Source organism: Pleurodeles waltl, chromosome 1_2 (assembly GCF_031143425.1).
Source record: "Pleurodeles waltl isolate 20211129_DDA chromosome 1_2, aPleWal1.hap1.20221129, whole genome shotgun sequence".
NCBI classification, from domain to species: domain Eukaryota; kingdom Metazoa; phylum Chordata; class Amphibia; order Caudata; family Salamandridae; genus Pleurodeles; species Pleurodeles waltl.
The window spans coordinates 337,441,969-337,459,763 of NC_090437.1; the positions used below are offsets into that span (position 1 = coordinate 337,441,969).

General features: G+C 43.4%; 1 protein-coding gene across 1 annotated transcript in view; it reads left to right on the forward strand.

Annotated features, from left to right (window-relative positions):
• HAUS6 (HAUS augmin like complex subunit 6) overlaps positions 1 to 17,795 on the forward strand; it is a 356,865-nt gene that overhangs the window by 23,762 nt on the left and 315,308 nt on the right. Inside the window, exons 4-8 of the mRNA XM_069239436.1 lie at positions 1,118 to 1,250; positions 4,903 to 5,044; positions 6,653 to 6,718; positions 6,833 to 6,884; positions 11,414 to 11,587. Of these exons, the coding sequence (XP_069095537.1) occupies positions 1,118 to 1,250; positions 4,903 to 5,044; positions 6,653 to 6,718; positions 6,833 to 6,884; positions 11,414 to 11,587 (567 nt within the window). The remainder of the gene's footprint in view (positions 1 to 1,117; positions 1,251 to 4,902; positions 5,045 to 6,652; positions 6,719 to 6,832; positions 6,885 to 11,413; positions 11,588 to 17,795) is intronic.

The window sequence follows — 17,795 nt, forward strand, 5'->3', positions numbered from 1 at the left end:
ATGATGTATATTTGTGTGCTGAAAGGTACAATCTACTTAAACTGTTGAGGGGTTGCTAGGAAAGTCACTAGAAAGGAGGGAAACCTAAAACGCCAACATTTGCTGTGGCTGAGGTCCTGGGATTATTTTGGCATACATCCTACAGGTGATTTTGTAGCTTTGTGTGGAATTAAGAGAAGTAGAGTTTTTTTTTTTTTTTGTGCATCACTTATTTATGAGAAGCAGATGCCATTATTTAGGATCAGAATTTGAGATGAATTCATGTTTCAAATGGTATTTTAAAGAGATATTGAGTTAACAGCACAGTGATTTTCTGTTGAAGTTTGACTACTCAAATCCAATTAATAGGTGAATCTCCCTCCCCAACAAAACAATAAACCTGTTAGTTAAAAAGGGCAATTGAGCACCGACTCCTGGTTTCTTTTGCATAATTTAAAAGTGATAAATTGAAAATGTGTGTAGCACGGCATACAGTCTTAACATGGCATTTGGGGGAATATTTTGAGCTGACACAATTTGTATTGCTTGAAGCCCTAGATGTGAGTTTAAAAGCACAATATGAAAATTATGCTTTGGTTATATGAAAACTGGTTTCCTTTTTTAAACTCCCCCATCAGGAATCCATTTTCCATGATCACAGAATGGAAAATTATTAACCTGCAGTCTTTCAACTCAACTACTGCAAAATAGTATAATTTTCTTCTAACTAAATAATGTCTGTGGGTTGTGGCATTTTGTGTTTGTTCTTGTTAAAATATTCCTTATGAAGCATTTCCCTATACATTCATAAATCCTTCAGCACTTGCACGGTTGTCTTGTTGCAGTTTGTGTTGTCTATTTTGGAGAAGGCTGACATCTTTTTTGCCTGATTTCTTAAGCTCAGAACAGGGTGTAACTGCAGTGTGTGACTTGGCCTTTACTGCATTTGATGTTTCCATTATCCCAGCATTTTTGTGTTTCAGAAATTTCACACATCTTATTGATCTAGAAACAACAAAGATATAATGGTTTCCATTGCTTGCGAAATTAGTTATCGTATATATAATGTAGTCCACACTCCATAAGTGTGAAGTGTCACGCTGCCTTGTAACAATATTAACTTTCTTCTTTTCCACAGGATGAGTGTGGCAGTGACTTTCCACAAGTTGTGGCATCGTTATTTCTTTCCCCTGGTGGCCCTAAATTCATTTTTCTAATGTTCAGCTTTGCAAAATATGTTGTACTACAACAGATCAGAAGAGTTGCAGACGGTAAGTTGTTTATGATGGTACTGTGCATTGCATTTCCCCTTTGTGCTGAAAATGGAGGGATGTTTGGATGTCATTGTTCACAGTTCACACACAATACTGTCATGTTGGAACAGTAGGTACATTCCAGATTGAGATCAGTGTTAACACTGTGATTACGTTGATCTTGAAGAATAACACAAAGCCAGTCCTTGGACCACAATGAAACCCAGTTAATATTTAGTTAAGATTTTTGTTGGGCTTTAGTAGTAGTTAAATGTACATGCTGTACTAAATGCAAAATGTTTCTTCTGCTAATGGGACCAGTTTATCTTCAGAGACTGTATTATCCTCTTTACATTAAATTCTCTGACTGTTTGCTACTTTTTGTGTGGCTAGGGCAGTAGTACATAAATTGGAGATGACCACTTTGAAAATGAGACATCCCAGGAAGAGGAGGCATTGAGCGGCGCTGGAAGCTTAATGCTGGACAATTGACAGCTCAAATGCATGTTTTTTTTTAAAATGATTAAAATCATTTGTATTAATTTTTTTTTTTTTTTTAACTTTAACATATACAAACATTGTACAAGTACTCTTTTCAGGTCTTATTCCAGTAAATGGTCGTCCATCTAGTCTAAATGCCAAATGTATGGATGTTGTCTCCGTGAGTATATTAAGAATTGGTATCCATCTGAAATATACAGTTAGCTGCCAGTAAGTACATGTTGCTCAAAGAGCTTTCCTTACCGACAGCTGAGGTTTTTAGGTTTTGCCTGCACAGTTCTTGTACTGTGCTTGCAAAATCTCTTGTAAACTCAAATAAAACAGGCTAAGAGCCTGCCCATTACTTGAAATTGGTTGGCTTCCACGTCACTCTAGTTTCCTTGCTTGTGATTGGTCAGGACCTCCTGCTCCCTCCTGGCCTTCTGTTGTCAGCCCTGCTGGTGGAGCCATGGACCTAGTACAGCTTCCTGTCTGCTGCCAGTGTCCTCCCATTGACCGCAGGGTCCTGCAGGTAGACTTTGTTAACTTTTAAACATGTGCTTTCAAAGAGTGCATGACTGCTGTCCATCTCCCATGATTCCCTCCCTCCTTCCCTGCAAATCCTTTGTGTTGCCTAAGTGCCTCCTCCCCGTGCCTCTCATGTTGCTTTGAGATGGTTTTGTTCGTTTTTCTTGTATTTTTGTGTTATTTAAAAGCATTCATCAATTGTGCCCGAGACCGTCCATGCCTCACAGTACAACTGTATTGCCTAGCAAGATGGCAGATTGCAGCACATTATGCAGGAGGAGTCATTAGTGATTGGATTGTGGTCTCCCCTTTACTACCCCCGAGTCAGATCGCAAGTGGTGGGTAAGCGCTTTGGTTCAAGCAGTGAAACCCTTTGGATGCTGCACGGAACATGCTTAGACAGAAACACAAACCAAACAAAATCTGCAAACTGCCTAATGTAATTATAAAACCCGATGGAAACTACTTTGACAATAATTCTTTGCAAGTTTAATGTTGCGTCTGTGGATAAGGTGGCCATGGTGTGATTTGAGGGATCCATGCTGTTAAGGGAGCAATTTGCATTTTTCAAACCATTGTCTATTATTCGATGTAACTAAAGATGAAACAGTTCTGATCACTTGACTGCTCAGAGCCCAACTTTATTTATCACCTTTAATTTTATTTATAAAAGGTATGCCCCCATCAGTCATAGCTGGTTCCAGTGGAGTGACGATATACTTATATTAAACGTCAGCCTGTGAAAAAGGCAGATCTTTTCTCCTTTGTATGAACTCTAATAATTACAGATACCATACCTTCTACATGTTACTTTTTTAAGCACTGAAAGTGCAGGGTCCGATTCTTGACACTGACCTAAGTCGCAGGAAATGTGCAGCTGTCACCGTTTTTTATATATATATATATATATATATATATATATATATATATATATATATATATATATATAAGTTTCAAGGCTTACTCTGCCCTTTTGCACTTGTTTTACCAACCATGTTCATTAGGAATAAACTGATATTGGTTTTTGCTCGATCTGTGTGTGACCATTATTAGTGTGTTTGGCTCAAACAACAGATAGGAATAGTTGATTCTTTCCCTCCCGTTTGTACAGTTCTCTAAATACCAGTTTTTCTAGCATTATAATATAGGGCATGTGAAGAATCATTCCGATGCATATGCAGTTAAACCTGGCATGATAGGACCACGTCCCCTCATCACCCACCAAAAAAAAGTAATTGGCTTCATTTTTCTCCTGTCCAAAGACTTCGGAACATTTCAATAATTAATATGTAATATGAGCAGGGTAATGTCTTTTTGACAGGAAGAGGAAATGACTGAGGATGTGCGTTGCCGCTAGATTACCCATGAGCCGCTGTCTATCTGTTATCAATCTGTGATCCTCACTCGTGCCATATTGTGCAAGTGAAATAGTGCAGATAAACGTAACAAATGCAATATCCATTTTTTAAACATTTTATTTCCTAGGTAATTTACTATTTATTTAATATCCCTGGTTGTCATTTATGAAAACACTTTAAAGCAGTTACTTCAATTGTACATCTTTTCAGACCACAGGTATCGAAGAGTCAAAAAGATGTTGGAGCATTGTTACGCAGTGTTTTTCAAGACAAAAGTGCAATCATTTTATATGACCTGGTTTCAAAGGCACCTTACAGAAACTGCTATGTCGCGGCCAGCATAGACAGCGTCATAGCACTTTTTTCTCTTTACTTTTAGCCATGTTGCACAGCTGCTGTCTCACCATACTAGCAATGTGACTTATTTCCCATGTGACTCCTACTCAATACTGCAAAATAAGCATCTACAATGGTACACATTAACTATCAAAGGATAATAAAAGCAACATAAGCATATTACCTTTCATAGCATAAAGAAATATGCCCAAACTGTTACCTTACAAAAGCAGAGGTACGAAGTCCTGTCATGAAGCTCAAATCTAAAGTGAAATTCTGCATGGGGCATGTCTAGCTTGTCTAATGTCATTTACTTGGTGTCACATGGGGAGAACTTGAACCTGTAATTTCTGAGTAGATGGCGGATCAGTGCACTGCCATAGTATGGTTTACTTACCTAATTCTCTGTCCGCCACCTACATGGTCAATCTCTGCTAACATATGAAAATATATATACAAAAATATTACTCTGGTGAAATGTCTAGTTAGTATCAGCACAAGGAGATTTTGGTATGTAAAATGCCGAAAAACTTTTATGTCCCATTTTTAAAGGTACACTTGTACTGGGTGATAATGATTGCAACTTCTAAATTCCAATCTTTGGGGTATCAGTTTATTGCATCTCCATGCGGGCCACTCTTAGTGCCTAAGTTGTGCCACAATAACAACCTTTGAAGATAAGAGTTGAATGGTCCTGCTGGGATTTGAAACTGCAACCATGGGGTTAAAACACATTCCTGAGTTAGTAGAATTAGCCAGCACCCACATTTAATGCAGCAATCTCGATAAATATATTAAAAAAAACATTTTACTTGTATAAAAAAGAGATCCAATTGAGACCTGATGGGTCTAGTAAATTAAGTTACTAGACCTATAGGTTTAGAGGCAGTTTGCTGTTTCAGGCCGTTTAAAATATGCTAGTCACCCCTGTTCCAACTTTGGTTAACACAATTCTATTTTATCTGCAGATGACTTTATCTTTGATTCATTGAGTACAAAGCCTAAAGATATTTATACTGCAGTTGCAAGAAACAAAGTGGCGCAAAAACATTTCTTCCAAATTGTGCAAAAGGAAGATGCTGTTGTTCAAGAGTACAAGAGAAAAGCACAGTAAGTTATATTATTATGGTGGGTGGAAGAAACATGTTTTCTATTATGGACGCAACTAATCAAAAGCCCTGTGTCCTTTAGGATTCTCTCCCTATGCAACATTTGTCCCATTGTGACAACAATTACACCCCACAGTTTTGGCAGGTGATTTTGGGGCACTGTCGGGCCATGACAGTTTTCAGGTTTTGTTGTGTAGCCCTTTTAGATGGCTGTGCTACCTGCTTCAAATTATTTGCATCTTAGCCACAAGCATTGGACATTTAAGGAAGGAGTCGAGGAATGTGACTGACCTCGTATGTTCTACTTGTTTTACATGTTTTGGTAAACTATTCCAGTCTTGTTGAGGTATTTGTTTTTGAATTTTCAGGGATTGAAAGGTTGGGTCCCTTCAGTGCTTATTGGACTTAAGCCATTTTAGGATAATGTTGGTTATTTTGTTCAGTGTGTGTCTATTAGGTTGCATCTTTGTTTTCTTGGACAGAAAACACCACTTATTATTTTTTCCTATTTGTTGGATGAGGTTGGTATTGTTGGAGTAATTGTCCATTCTGTAACGTCAGGAAATGTTGGCTTTTGAACCAGAGTGTGGCTAAACGATGCACTGATTCTAGTTCTGGCTGTATCCTTATGGGCCCTTTTTTTTGCTAGTACCTACAGCTTTGAGCTGCACAAACCGTAAAAAAAATTTATTGGTCTGTGAGAGACTAATGTGTAGTATTTTATTCTGGTTCAGTTGCATGCAATAGTTAGAAGGTGAGGATGGGTTTAGCAGGTGATGCAAGTAAAATAATAAAAAATGTAATACTTAGCATGATTGCTATTTGAGCAAACGGGTGTCGCCAAGTAAATATATCACATACAATTTGCAGTACATGGTGAGCAAGCATCGTATAACCCAGTACACAGGAGCATGGTGGTAAAGATTTTCTTGTTAAATATAATAAAGTGCAAACATAGAATGGAGATTAGTATTTGTATCTTGAGTTCTAGCCAGTCAATCTTACTGGAGTGCCACCACCAGTAAGGGTGGTTAATGGTGTTCTGCTTTATAATGTTGGATCGGTTCTGCTTTTTTGAGATGAGTAGCACCTGCTGTTTTTTTTTTTATGCAATCTCAGTCATAAACCCTAAAATGCACGACGAATTTGCAGTCTTTAAGTTAGTTCAGATGACTAACTTTTATTGATGTTGATCCCTGCTTCCTTCCCTTTACAGTTGAAGAAAAGCTAAATCTGCTCATACATCTCAGATTACTCTTGCACTGCCTCTATCATATGACGTCCTGCAACCAGTAGTTTTATGTGACATACTAATTTCTCCTGGCAGTCACTGGTCTTTAGTTTAGAAAAAATGACTGCTTCGTTATTGCCTTGTTGCCTAAGCCTCGTGCATCCGAGCATTGACGAGAAAGTTGAGAGCAGGTTCCTGGATTACAATGTTTTTTTTTTTTTTTTAAACCATTTTTTTTTAAAGTGGCTTCAGCTCCCAAAACAGTTGCAGACATGAAGCCCTTTCTTACAATCAATAAAACCCATCTGTAGCTGGGCCTATTTAAAAAAAAAAAAAAGCTACCTGTGTTCTCTGTGATGCTGGTTTGTTTTCTTGCAGGCTCCTCACAAAGCAAATCCGGGATTTGAGATCTGAAAGTGCATCTCTGCAGAGCCAGCTTCTAAAGTATGTATCCTTAAATGCAAAATCATTTTTACTTGTAGCAGATTTGAGCCTTGGGCCATAGTCAAAGATCTGATCTTTTCCTTATGTTGAGGAGTTTTTTTTATTTTCTAATAGGATGGAAGAAAAGCATGACAGATGCCAAACTCCAGATGAGAGCATTCAGAGGGTAAGTGTCTGCTTAAATTCCATTAAGTACCCTTCCTCCTCTTAACCACTCAGTGAAAACGTTTGCAGCTGCCCTGTGTTTAGTGGAAAAAAAAAAAAAAATGCTTATGCGTCTATTTCAGGGCTTTGTTGCTCTACACACAGACGTGTGGAAGTAATTGTGAAAAGACAGGTTTAGAACTGTAGCTTTGATCCTCTATTTGAATATGAGTTTTGGGATTTGAGATTTGGTATTTCTAATTATGTAGGTTTTTGTGCCCCAACAAAAAAATGGCATAGTTAACTGTGCAGTGGCTAGTGTGATGTGTGACTGATTTGAGGATGTCACTTATAGTATGTTTAATTATTGCGAAGAGTGCCTACTGCCACCAAAATGATTCGGCTGTTATCTACATAGTACATCCAGATCACCGTGGATGCACAGACTTATTCAAAACAGCCAGATGCTCTTATTGCTGCAGTGCATGTGAGACCCCTTCATGGAATGCAAGTATAAGTATCTTGCAGGTTCATAGTCTGTTGAGGGCAAATTCTGTAAGCATATAGTAAAGACCTAGGTCTTAGGTTTTGCTGTTTGAAAACATTCTGAAATGCATACTTTGGCTCAAGCTCTGGGGCTAGGGTGCAGTGGTGTCTTTTGGCGTCCGGTTCTGGTTTAGGGGATACTCGTGGTTTGAGAAAGAGGCTGCAGGCAGGGTTGGGAAGTCCACTGTTGACAAACCTAAGGTGGGTTCGGCTCTGGAGGGCCTAGGGACACCCTGGCACCGTTGGCCTACTTCAACTTGGGCTAGGGTGCACAGGTGCAACTGTGCTGTCTTTTGTGGTACCTGCAGGTTGAAGGGAGGCAGCGCTTCTACTCCACGGGAGAGCTACCTCTCAAAGTGCTCCCAGGCTTTTGGAGGCAGAACAGCTGCAGGATGAGTTCTTAGGCGCAGCTGTCAAGGACAGCAGGTGGGGTTGGGGCCGAGTCAGTTGCTGCTCCTCAGTTCTTGTTTTTCACGACTCTTCGGGCCCTTCTTGCTCTGTAGTCCAGTGAATATGAGGCCCTGGTATCAGGGGATCCCCTAAATACTAAATTTAGGGTGTTAAGAGGAGTAGCCAATGGGTTATTTACACCTGGGGTCACTATGCCGCCTAGATGACCACTTCCTTTGGGGAGTGGGCATAACCCTGTCCCAGAATTCCTTATTTTCACCACACACAATATGGTGAAATTCCTATGGGCGTGTTAATTGCAGGCTGGTCCCCCGAGAGGTGTGTCCAACCTGCAAAATGCAACACGCCTCCTGCATAGCAAATTTTTCTGCCTGTCCAGGTGCCAAATGGGCCCTGGAGCAGGGGAACCAGCATCTCTCTTCTGAGGGAAGCCAGATCTGCATACCAAGGGCGGTAGCCTTTTTTTCAAGCTTCCTAGCCTTTGAATGCAGATTTGCAGGCCATCCTGTTGGAAGGGGTGTGTAAACACCTCTCAAAGAGCAGACTATGTTACTGACTGCCCAAGAGCAAAGGCTCTCACCCTTGGGGGTTAAAAACTCATCTGTTGGTGGCAGACTGGTGGAAACTAGTTAGTGAGGCCACCAACAGTTGGCAGGTTTTCAGTCGGCACCTTCAAAGTGCCCTCTGGGTGCATGTACTAATAAATTAATCAGTGAATATTTATTAATACAAGATGTTTGATATCAAACATCGCTATTTTCCATGAAGCCATCATGCAGCTGGGGAACTCATATTGACCACTGTCCAGCACATGTATTTAAAATGGCTTTCCTGTTCAACTGCTGTGTCCAAGTATCAACAAAATATTAGGGGCATATTTGCTCATGCAGATATGCCATCACCTGTAATATAATGCACCCTGCCTTTGGTCTGAAAAGCCTGCTCTAGGAGTGACTGTATGGGGGACTTAAAAGTGTTACAGACAGTGTTAGGGGACACAATTGTGTGCCATGTTCTGTTTTCACTTTTTGGAGCACCATGTCACGAAGCCTGCAATGGCGGTCTGTCTGAGTTTGGTGCTGGGTCCCTTTAAGTGGCATAAGCTGTACTGTAGCTGTTGTGGGGGGGGGATCCCCTTTAGTACCCCTGCCGAGGTACCGGAGGCACCATTTAGTAGGGACTTTCAGAGGTGCTAAAGGGCTGGCCACCTGGGGGATCAAGTGTCTTGTTTTGGGGAGGGAACACTGGCACTGGGGACTTGGTTTGCAGGAACCAGTGTACTTCCGTCAAAGTGGCATCCAAAACCAGGCAAAAAGTGGAGGGGCTACTGCAACCAGAAGTCACCAACTTAAAATTGAGGTTAAAGCTCTTGGGCGATTGGCATGGAATGTTTTTTTTATTTTTATTTTTTGCAGCATGAATCCTTTTCTGTATTCACATCCTGTGCATTATTCTGCTATCTATTTGCTGGGTCTGGAAAGATTCTGTTTTCTTTCTTTGGGCTTCGTTGATCACCATTTGGTGGTAAGTCCCTCAACTGTGTGACGTTAGACGGTGCCTGGGAAGTTCCCGGGCATGGTTGCTATCTTTAGATTTATTTTTTTCTGCGGTTGGGTCTGGAAGCATGCCAGATGATCTCTGAAGAATTTTCAAGATAAGCTGAGGAATACTTGAAAAATTAATAGAATTGTCTAAGAACAGGAGGAAAACTACAAGCGGACGGGACGGGAGATGCTGCCCATAAAAACCATAATGCCAGAGAATGAAGAGAGAGAAGGCAGATAATGGTCATGGAATACACCCTTTTAAGTTCTTCCTCAGCTGCCACCACAAGTTTGCCAAGAGGGACCTGCACCTTGTCTGCATCCTTTGCCTGCTGAAGAACCACAGGAAGTTAGACTGAGAGGCCTGCACAGAATTCATACCAAAAACATTCAAGGTTTGACGCCGACTGGCTGGAGCACCACACCATGGCGAGTACATGAAAGCAGCTATCTCTAATACCTCCTCTTATCAAGTGATGAGGAGAATGTCCCAGAGGCCGAACTGCTATGAGAAGGGGAGTCTAACATCAAGACCTATGCAGCTGACCCTGAAAAAAGGCAAGCACCGAAAACTGTATCAAAGGACAGTCGGGAAAAGACCTAAAAACGCCGAAAGGCACGGACGTTAAGTCCTCAAACATCAAGTCCTCCAAAGCAGCCTTGGCATAGAGTATTTAGTAGACCGGAGGCCAGCAAAATCAAGGAGCCACAAGGATCACGACCAAATGATACTGAAGGGGCAAAGATACCATTGAACCATCAATGCAACTTGAGAGAATGTGAGAGAGAAGACCAAATCCTCGGAGATGGGTGAACCGTCCTGGCTGAAAAATACTCTGAATACAGCCCAGAAGTAAAAACACCAGTGACTGACGCTGAACAAAAAGTGCTCGAGATAGAGAGAAAAAAGAGGAGGCTGAAAGCCACCCTCATACAATAAAGGAGTTGGGCTCTCCTTGAAGAAATTTCACATCCGTGCGAAACCCTCTATGGCCACGAGGCTGAGGGTGACCAGTTCGCCCTGGAGGTTCTAAGAACCAACCAACACTTCCTACCCAAGGTAGTGACCTAGTTCTATATCATCCAAAGTATACAACTACCAGCTTTCTTCCAAGAACCAAAGACGTCCCGAAAGAGCCCATTGCACACTGGATGTGTGAAGAGCTTAATGTATTACCTACAGGAAACAAAGGAGTTTCGTAAGAGCAAGCAAAGGATCCCCCAGTGACCTAAGAAACAATTGCAAGATGCATAGTGGAAACTATACAAACCTGCTACACCAGGGCGGGAAAAACCTCACCTGTGTGTCACAGAGCACACTCAACCAGGAGAAAAGGCACTAAACTGGCGCTCCTAGCAAACGTTCCCATTGACGGAATTTGTGCAGAAGCAACCTGGGCATCTCCACGCACCTTCACAAAACATTATTTTGTGGACATTCAGGTGAACAGAGGCACAGGTGGGACAGAACATACGACAACACCTGTTTGCTAACTCCTTTTCATTTCAACCCAGCTGACCCAAGGAAGGGGATACTGCCATTTAATTAATGCAAAGCATGTGAATCCAGAAAAGGGTGCTGCAAAACGAAATTGTTACTTATCAGCAGGAGTAGTTTTTCAGCTTTTAGGAGTTTTCTGGATTCACCTTCAACCTACTCACCTCCAGAAATGAAACCGGAAGCAACCAGGTCGGGAGAAGTGAAGGAAAAATAGAATCTGAGCATTGTGACCACGCACAGGAACTTCCAAGGCGCTGTCTGTCATCACACAGAGGATGGACTTCCAAAATGGGGTTAAAAAAAAAAAAAAGACAAACTCTTCCTGACCCATCCAGTAGATGGCGGCATAATGCACAGCATGTGAATCCAATAAACAAAAAAACTAATCCTACTGGTAAGTAACCATTTCGTTAGTCTTATGACTGCTGTTATATGGTACATGTTATGACTCATTAGGAATATGTTTGTACTGTGCAATACATAGTTTAAATAACTAATTTTCCATATGCATTTCAACATTTCTATTGTTTTTTGTTTGTACTCTTCAAGGTACGGTCCATGTGGGCCTCAATAATGGAAATCATGACGTCTCTGAAAAAGGAAAAAGAAATTGTGGATTTGGTGATCTCAGGCCACGTTGACCAGTATACACTTGATGGCACTGATGCTTCTGTGAATATTCCAAGGCTGTTGGTCAACACCATAGCAAATGAAATTGACAATGTGAGTTTTTCCATTTTAACTATAGGGAGGATATCTTCTAGCAGTGTGTGCCATTTCTGATGAGCGTATGCAAAAGACATACATAAAGCATGGCTTTCCAAACATATGTTGAAGTGCCTATACATCAATTGTTCTGCTTGGTGCATTTTGGTTATGCAATACCAGTTAAAATGGATGTTGCCCAAAGACCTTATTTAGAGCTAGTGTAATTTACCACACATTCAAGTATAGTGTAGCTGACCGAAAACAAAGCTTCTTTCTAGCACAAGATTTTATGATTTTACAAAGCAAACCAACCTTCTGTGCAGGTATTTAAACCCCTGTAAACTGGTTCTGGTTAAATCAATTGCTCTTTTCTTGCTTCAGATTTACTACACATGACAGAATGACATGACATGGCATGATCTGTACATGTAGGCTACCGTTGAGTAATATGCTATTTAGTACCATTTTGTTTTTGGGAGTAATATGCTGTTTAGTACCTTACTGGAGAGAGGACCTCTTAACCCACTAGAGACTTCTCATTATTTGCCTCTCACACCCACAATGGTAATAAATAACATATTACAGTTTTATGTATACAGATTTCCTATATATTGCTCAATCAGCAAAAGCCTCTTTGTAGTTCTGGTTAAGATTGTCTCCACATTGGAAATTATTTGAATTTTTACTAAAACACACTTTGATGAAACTGTACAAAACCTCTAGTAAGTTTCACTAAGCCCTCTGAACTTGATCTTGGAGAATTGTGAAGATCCTCCAGGGACGAGGTTCAAACGTTGGAAGCTGAAAGGGCAGAAGCAACACAGAAATTCTGATTTATTCTAGTGAGAAACAATTATGCTTATAGTTGATTGAAACTAAATTTAGATGAGGCAAAGTAGTGTTGTCCAGTTTGTGATCCTTTCTTGGTTTCATGAGACTTTGCCCGATAGTGCAAAGCAAAAAAAGTCTAAATTTCCCCTTTTTACCAAGTAATGTGAAGTAAAACAAAATTATAGAAATTTCAACTGTAGGAAGTTGGCTCTGTATGTGCTATTTCAAAGTAAGGAATAGCATGCACAGAGTCCAAGGGTTCCCCTTAGAGGTAAAATAGTGGTAAAAATAGATAATACTAATGCTCTATTTTGTGGTAGTGTGGTCGAGCAGTAGGCTTATCCAAGGAGTAGTGTTAAGCATTTGTTGTACATACACATAGACAATAAATGAGGTACACACACTCAGAGACAAATCCAGCCAATAGGTTTTTATATAGAAAAATATCTTTTCTTAGTTTATTTTAAGAACCACAGGTTCAAATTCTACATGTAATATCTCATTCGAAAGGTATTGCAGGTAAGTACTTTAGGAACTTCAAATCATCAAAATTGCATGTATACTTTTCAAGTTATTCACAAATAGCTGTTTTAAAAGTGGACACTTAGTGCAATTTTCACAGTTCCTAGGGGAGGTAAGTATTTGTTAGGTTAACCAGGTAAGTAAGACACTTACAGGGCTTAGTTCTTGGTCCAAGGTAGCCCACCGTTGGGGGTTCAGAGCAACCCCAAAGTCACCACACCAGCAGCTCAGGGCCGGTCAGGTGCAGAGTTCAAAGTGGTGCCCAAAACACATAGGCTAGAATGGAGAGAAGGGGGTGCCCCGGTTCCGGTCTGCTTGCAGGTAAGTACCCGCGTCTTCGGAGGGCAGACCAGGGGGGTTTTGTAGGGCACCGGGGGGGACACAAGCCCACACAGAAATTTCACCCTCAGCGGCGCGGGGGCGGCCGGGTGCAGTGTAGAAACAAGCGTCGGGTTCGCAGTGTTAGTCTATGAGAGATCTCGGGATCTCTTCAGCGCTGCAGGCAGGCAAGGGGGGGATTCCTCGGGGAAACCTCCACTTGGGCAAGGGAGAGGGACTCCTGGGGGTCACTTCTCCAGTGAAAGTCCGGTCCTTCAGGTCCTGGGGGCTGCGGGTGCAGGGTCTCTCCCAGGCGTCGGGACTTTGGATTCAAAGAGTCGCGGTCAGGGGAAGCCTCGGGATTCCCTCTGCAGGCGGCGCTGTGGGGGCTCAGGGGGGACAGGTTTTGGTACTCACAGTATCAGAGTAGTCCTGGGGTCCCTCCTGAGGTGTTGGATCTCCACCAGCCGAGTCGGGGTCGCCGGGTGCAGTGTTGCAAGTCTCACGCTTCTTGCGGGGAGCTTGCAGGGTTCTTTCAAAGCTGCTGGAAACAAAGTTGCAGCCTTTCTTGGAGCAGGTCCGCTGTCCTCGGGAGTTTCTTGTCTTTTCGAAGCAGGGGCAGTCCTCAGAGGATGTCGAGGTCGCTGGTCCCTTTGGAAGGCGTCGCTGGAGCAGGATCTTTGGAAGGCAGGAGACAGGCCGGTGAGTTTCTGGAGCCAAGGCAGTTGTCGTCTTCTGGTCTTCCTCTGCAGGGGCTTTCAGCTAGGCAGTCCTTCTTCTTGTAGTTTGCAGGAATCTAATTTTCTAGGGTTCAGGGTAGCCCTTAAATACTAAATTTAAGGGCGTGTTTAGGTCTGGGGGGTTAGTAGCCAATGGCTACTAGCCCTGAGGGTGGGTACACCCTCTTTGTGCCTCCTCCCAAGGGGAGGGGGTCACGATCCTAACCCTATTGGGGGAATCCTCCATCTGCAAGATGGAGGATTTCTAAAAGTTAGAGTCACTTCAGCTCAGGACACCTTAGGGGCTGTCCTGACTGGCCAGTGACTCCTCCTTGTTATTCTCATTATTTTCTCCGGCCTTGCCGCCAAAAGTGGAGGCCGGGCCGGAGGGGGCGGGCAACTCCACTAGCTGGAGTGTCCTGCGGTGCTGTGACAAAGGGGTGAGCCTTTGAGGCTCACCGCCAGGTGTTACAGCTCCTGCCTGGGGGAGGTGTTAGCATCTCCACCCAGTGCAGGCTTTGTTACTGGCCTCAGAGTGACAAAGGCACTCTCCCCATGGGGCCAGCAACATGTCTCTAGTGTGGCAGGCTGCTGGAACTAGTCAGCCTACACAGATAGTCGGTTAAGTTTCAGGGGGCACCTCTAAGGTGCCCTCTGGGGTGTATTTTGCAATAAAATGTACACTGGCATCAGTGTGCATTTATTGTGCTGAGAAGTTTGATACCAAACTTCCCAGTTTTCAGTGTAGCCATTATGGTGCTGTGGAGTTCGTGTTTGACAAACTCCCAGACCATATACTCTTATGGCTACCCTGCACTTACAATGTCTAAGGTTTTGTTTAGACACTGTAGGGGTACCATGCTCATGCACTGGTACCCTCACCTATGGTATAGTGCACCCTGCCTTAGGGCTGTAAGGCCTGCTAGAGGGGTGTCTTACCTATACTGCATAGGCAGTGAGAGGCTGGCATGGCACCCTGAGGGGAGTGCCATGTCGACTTACTCGTTTTGTCCTCACTAGCACACACAAGCTGGCAAGCAGTGTGTCTGTGCTGAGTGAGAGGTCTCCAGGGTGGCATAAGACATGCTGCAGCCCTTAGAGACCTTCCTTGGCATCAGGGCCCTTGGTACTAGTAGTACCAGTTACAAGGGACTTATCTGGATGCCAGGGTCTGCCAATTGTGGATACAAAAGTACAGGTTAGGGAAAGAACACTGGTGCTGGGGCCTGGTTAGCAGGCCTCAGCACACTTTCAATTGTAAACATAGCATCAGCAAAGGCAAAAAGTCAGGGGGCAACCATGCCAAGGAGGCATTTCCTTACACAACCCCCCCCCAAACGAAAGAGGATGAGACTAACCTTTCCCAAGAGAGTCTTCATTTTCTAAGTGGAAGAACCTGGAAAGGCCATCTGCATTGGCATGGGCAGTCCCAGGTCTGTGTTCCACTATAAAGTCCATTCCCTGTAGGGAGATGGACCACCTCAACAGTTTAGGATTTTCACCTTTCATTTGCATCAGCCATTTGAGAGGTCTGTGGTCAGTTTGAACTAGGAAGTGAGTCCCAAAGAGGTATGGTCTCAGCTTCTTCAGGGACCAAACCACAGCAAAGGCCTCCCTCTCAATGGCACTCCAACGCTGCTCCCTGGGGAGTAACCTCCTGCTAATGAAAGCAACAGGCTGGTCAAGGCCATCATCATTTGTTTGGGACAAAACTGCCCCTATCCCATGTTCAGAGGCATCAGTCTGCACAATGAACTGCTTAGAATAATCTGGAGCTTTTAGAACTGGTGCTGAGCACATTGCTTGTTTCAGGGTGTCAAAGGCCTGTTGGCATTCCACAGTCCAGTTCACTTTCTTGGGCATTTTCTTGGAGGTGAGTTCAGTGAGGGCTGTCACAATGGATCCATATCCCTTCACAAACCTCCTGTAATACCCAGTCAAGCCAAGGAATGCCCTGACTTGAGTCTGGGTTTTTGGAGCTACCCAGTCCAGAATAGTCTGGATCTTGGGTTGGAGTGGCTGAACTTGGCCTCCACCTACAAGGTGGCCCAAGTAAACCACAGTTCCCTGCCCTATCTGGCATTTGGATGCCTTGATAGAGAGGCCTGCAGATTGCAGAGCCTTCAAAACCTTCTTCAGGTGGACCAGGTGATCCTGCCAGGTGGAGCTAAAGACAGCAATATCATCAAGATAAGCTGTGCTAAAGGACTCCAAGCCAGCAAGGACTTGATTCACCAACCTTTGGAAGGTGGCAGGGGCATTCTTTAAACCAAAGGGCATAACAGTAAACTGATAATGCCCATCAGGTGTGGAGAATGCTGTCTTTTCCTTTGCTCCAGGTGCCATTTTTATTTGCCAGTACCCTGCTGTCAAGTCAAAGGTACTTAGAAATTTGGCAGCACCTAATTTATCAATGAGCTCATCAGCTCTTGGAATTGGATGGGCATCTGTCTTGGTGACAGAATTGAGCCCTCTGTAGTCCACACAAAACCTCATCTCTTTCTTTCCATCTTTGGTGTGAGGTTTGGGGACTAAGACCACTGGGCTAGCCCAGGGGCTGTCAGAGCGCTCAATTACTCCCAATTCCAGCATCTTGTGGACTTCCACCTTGATGCTTTCTTTAACATGGTCAGATTGTCTAAAGATTTTGTTCTTGACAGGCATGCTGTCTCCTGTGTCCACATCATGGGTACACAGGTGTGTCTGACCAGGGGTTAAGGAGAAGAGTTCAGGAAACTGTTGTAGGACTCTCCTACAATCAGCTTGCTGTTGGCCAGAGAGGGTGTCTGAGTAGATCACTCCATCTACTGTGCCATCTTTTGGGTCTGATGACAGAAGATCAGGGAGAGGTTCACTCTCTGCCTCCTGATCCTCATCTGTTACCATCAACAGATTCACATCAGCCCTGTCATGGAAGAGCTTAAGGCGGTTCACATGGATCACCCTCTTGGGGCTCCTGCTTGTGCCCAGGTCCACCAGGTAGGTGACCTGACTCTTCCTTTCTAGTACTGGGTAAGGGCCACTCCATTTGTCCTGGAGTGCCCTGGGAGCCACAGGCTCCAGAACCCAGACTTTCTGCCCTGGTTGGAACTCAACCAGTGCAGCCTTTTGGTCATACCAAAACTTCTGGAGCTGTTGGCTGGCCTCAAGGTTTTTGGTTGCCTTTTCCATGTACTCTGCCATTCTAGAGCGAAGGCCAAGTACATAGTCCACTATGTCCTGTTTAGGCTCATGGAGAGGTCTCTCCCAGCCTTCTTTAACAAGGGCAAGTGGTCCCCTTACAGGATGACCAAACAGAAGTTCAAAGGGTGAGAATCCTACTCCCTTCTGTGGCACCTCTCTGTAAGCGAAAAGCAGACATGGCAAGAGGACATCCCATCTCCTTTTGAGTTTTTCTGGGAGCCCCATGATCATGCCTTTTAATGTCTTGTTGAATCTCTCAACCAAGCCATTAGTTTGGGGATGGTATGGTGTAGTGAATTTATAAGTCACTCCACACTCATTCCACATGTGCTTTAGGTATGCTGACATGAAGTTGGTACCTCTGTCAGACACCACCTCCTTAGGGAAACCCACTCTGGTAAAGATACCAATGAGGGCCTTGGCTACTGCAGGGGCAGTAGTCGACCTAAGGGGAATAGCTTCAGGATACCTGGTAGCATGATCCACTACTACCAGGATATACATATTTCCTGAGGCTGTGGGAGGTTCTAGTGGACCAACTATGTCCACACCCACTCTTTCAAAGGGAACCCCCACCACTGGAAGTGGAATGAGGGGGGGCCTTTGGATGCCCACCTGTCTTACCACTGGCTTGACAGGTGGGGCAGGAG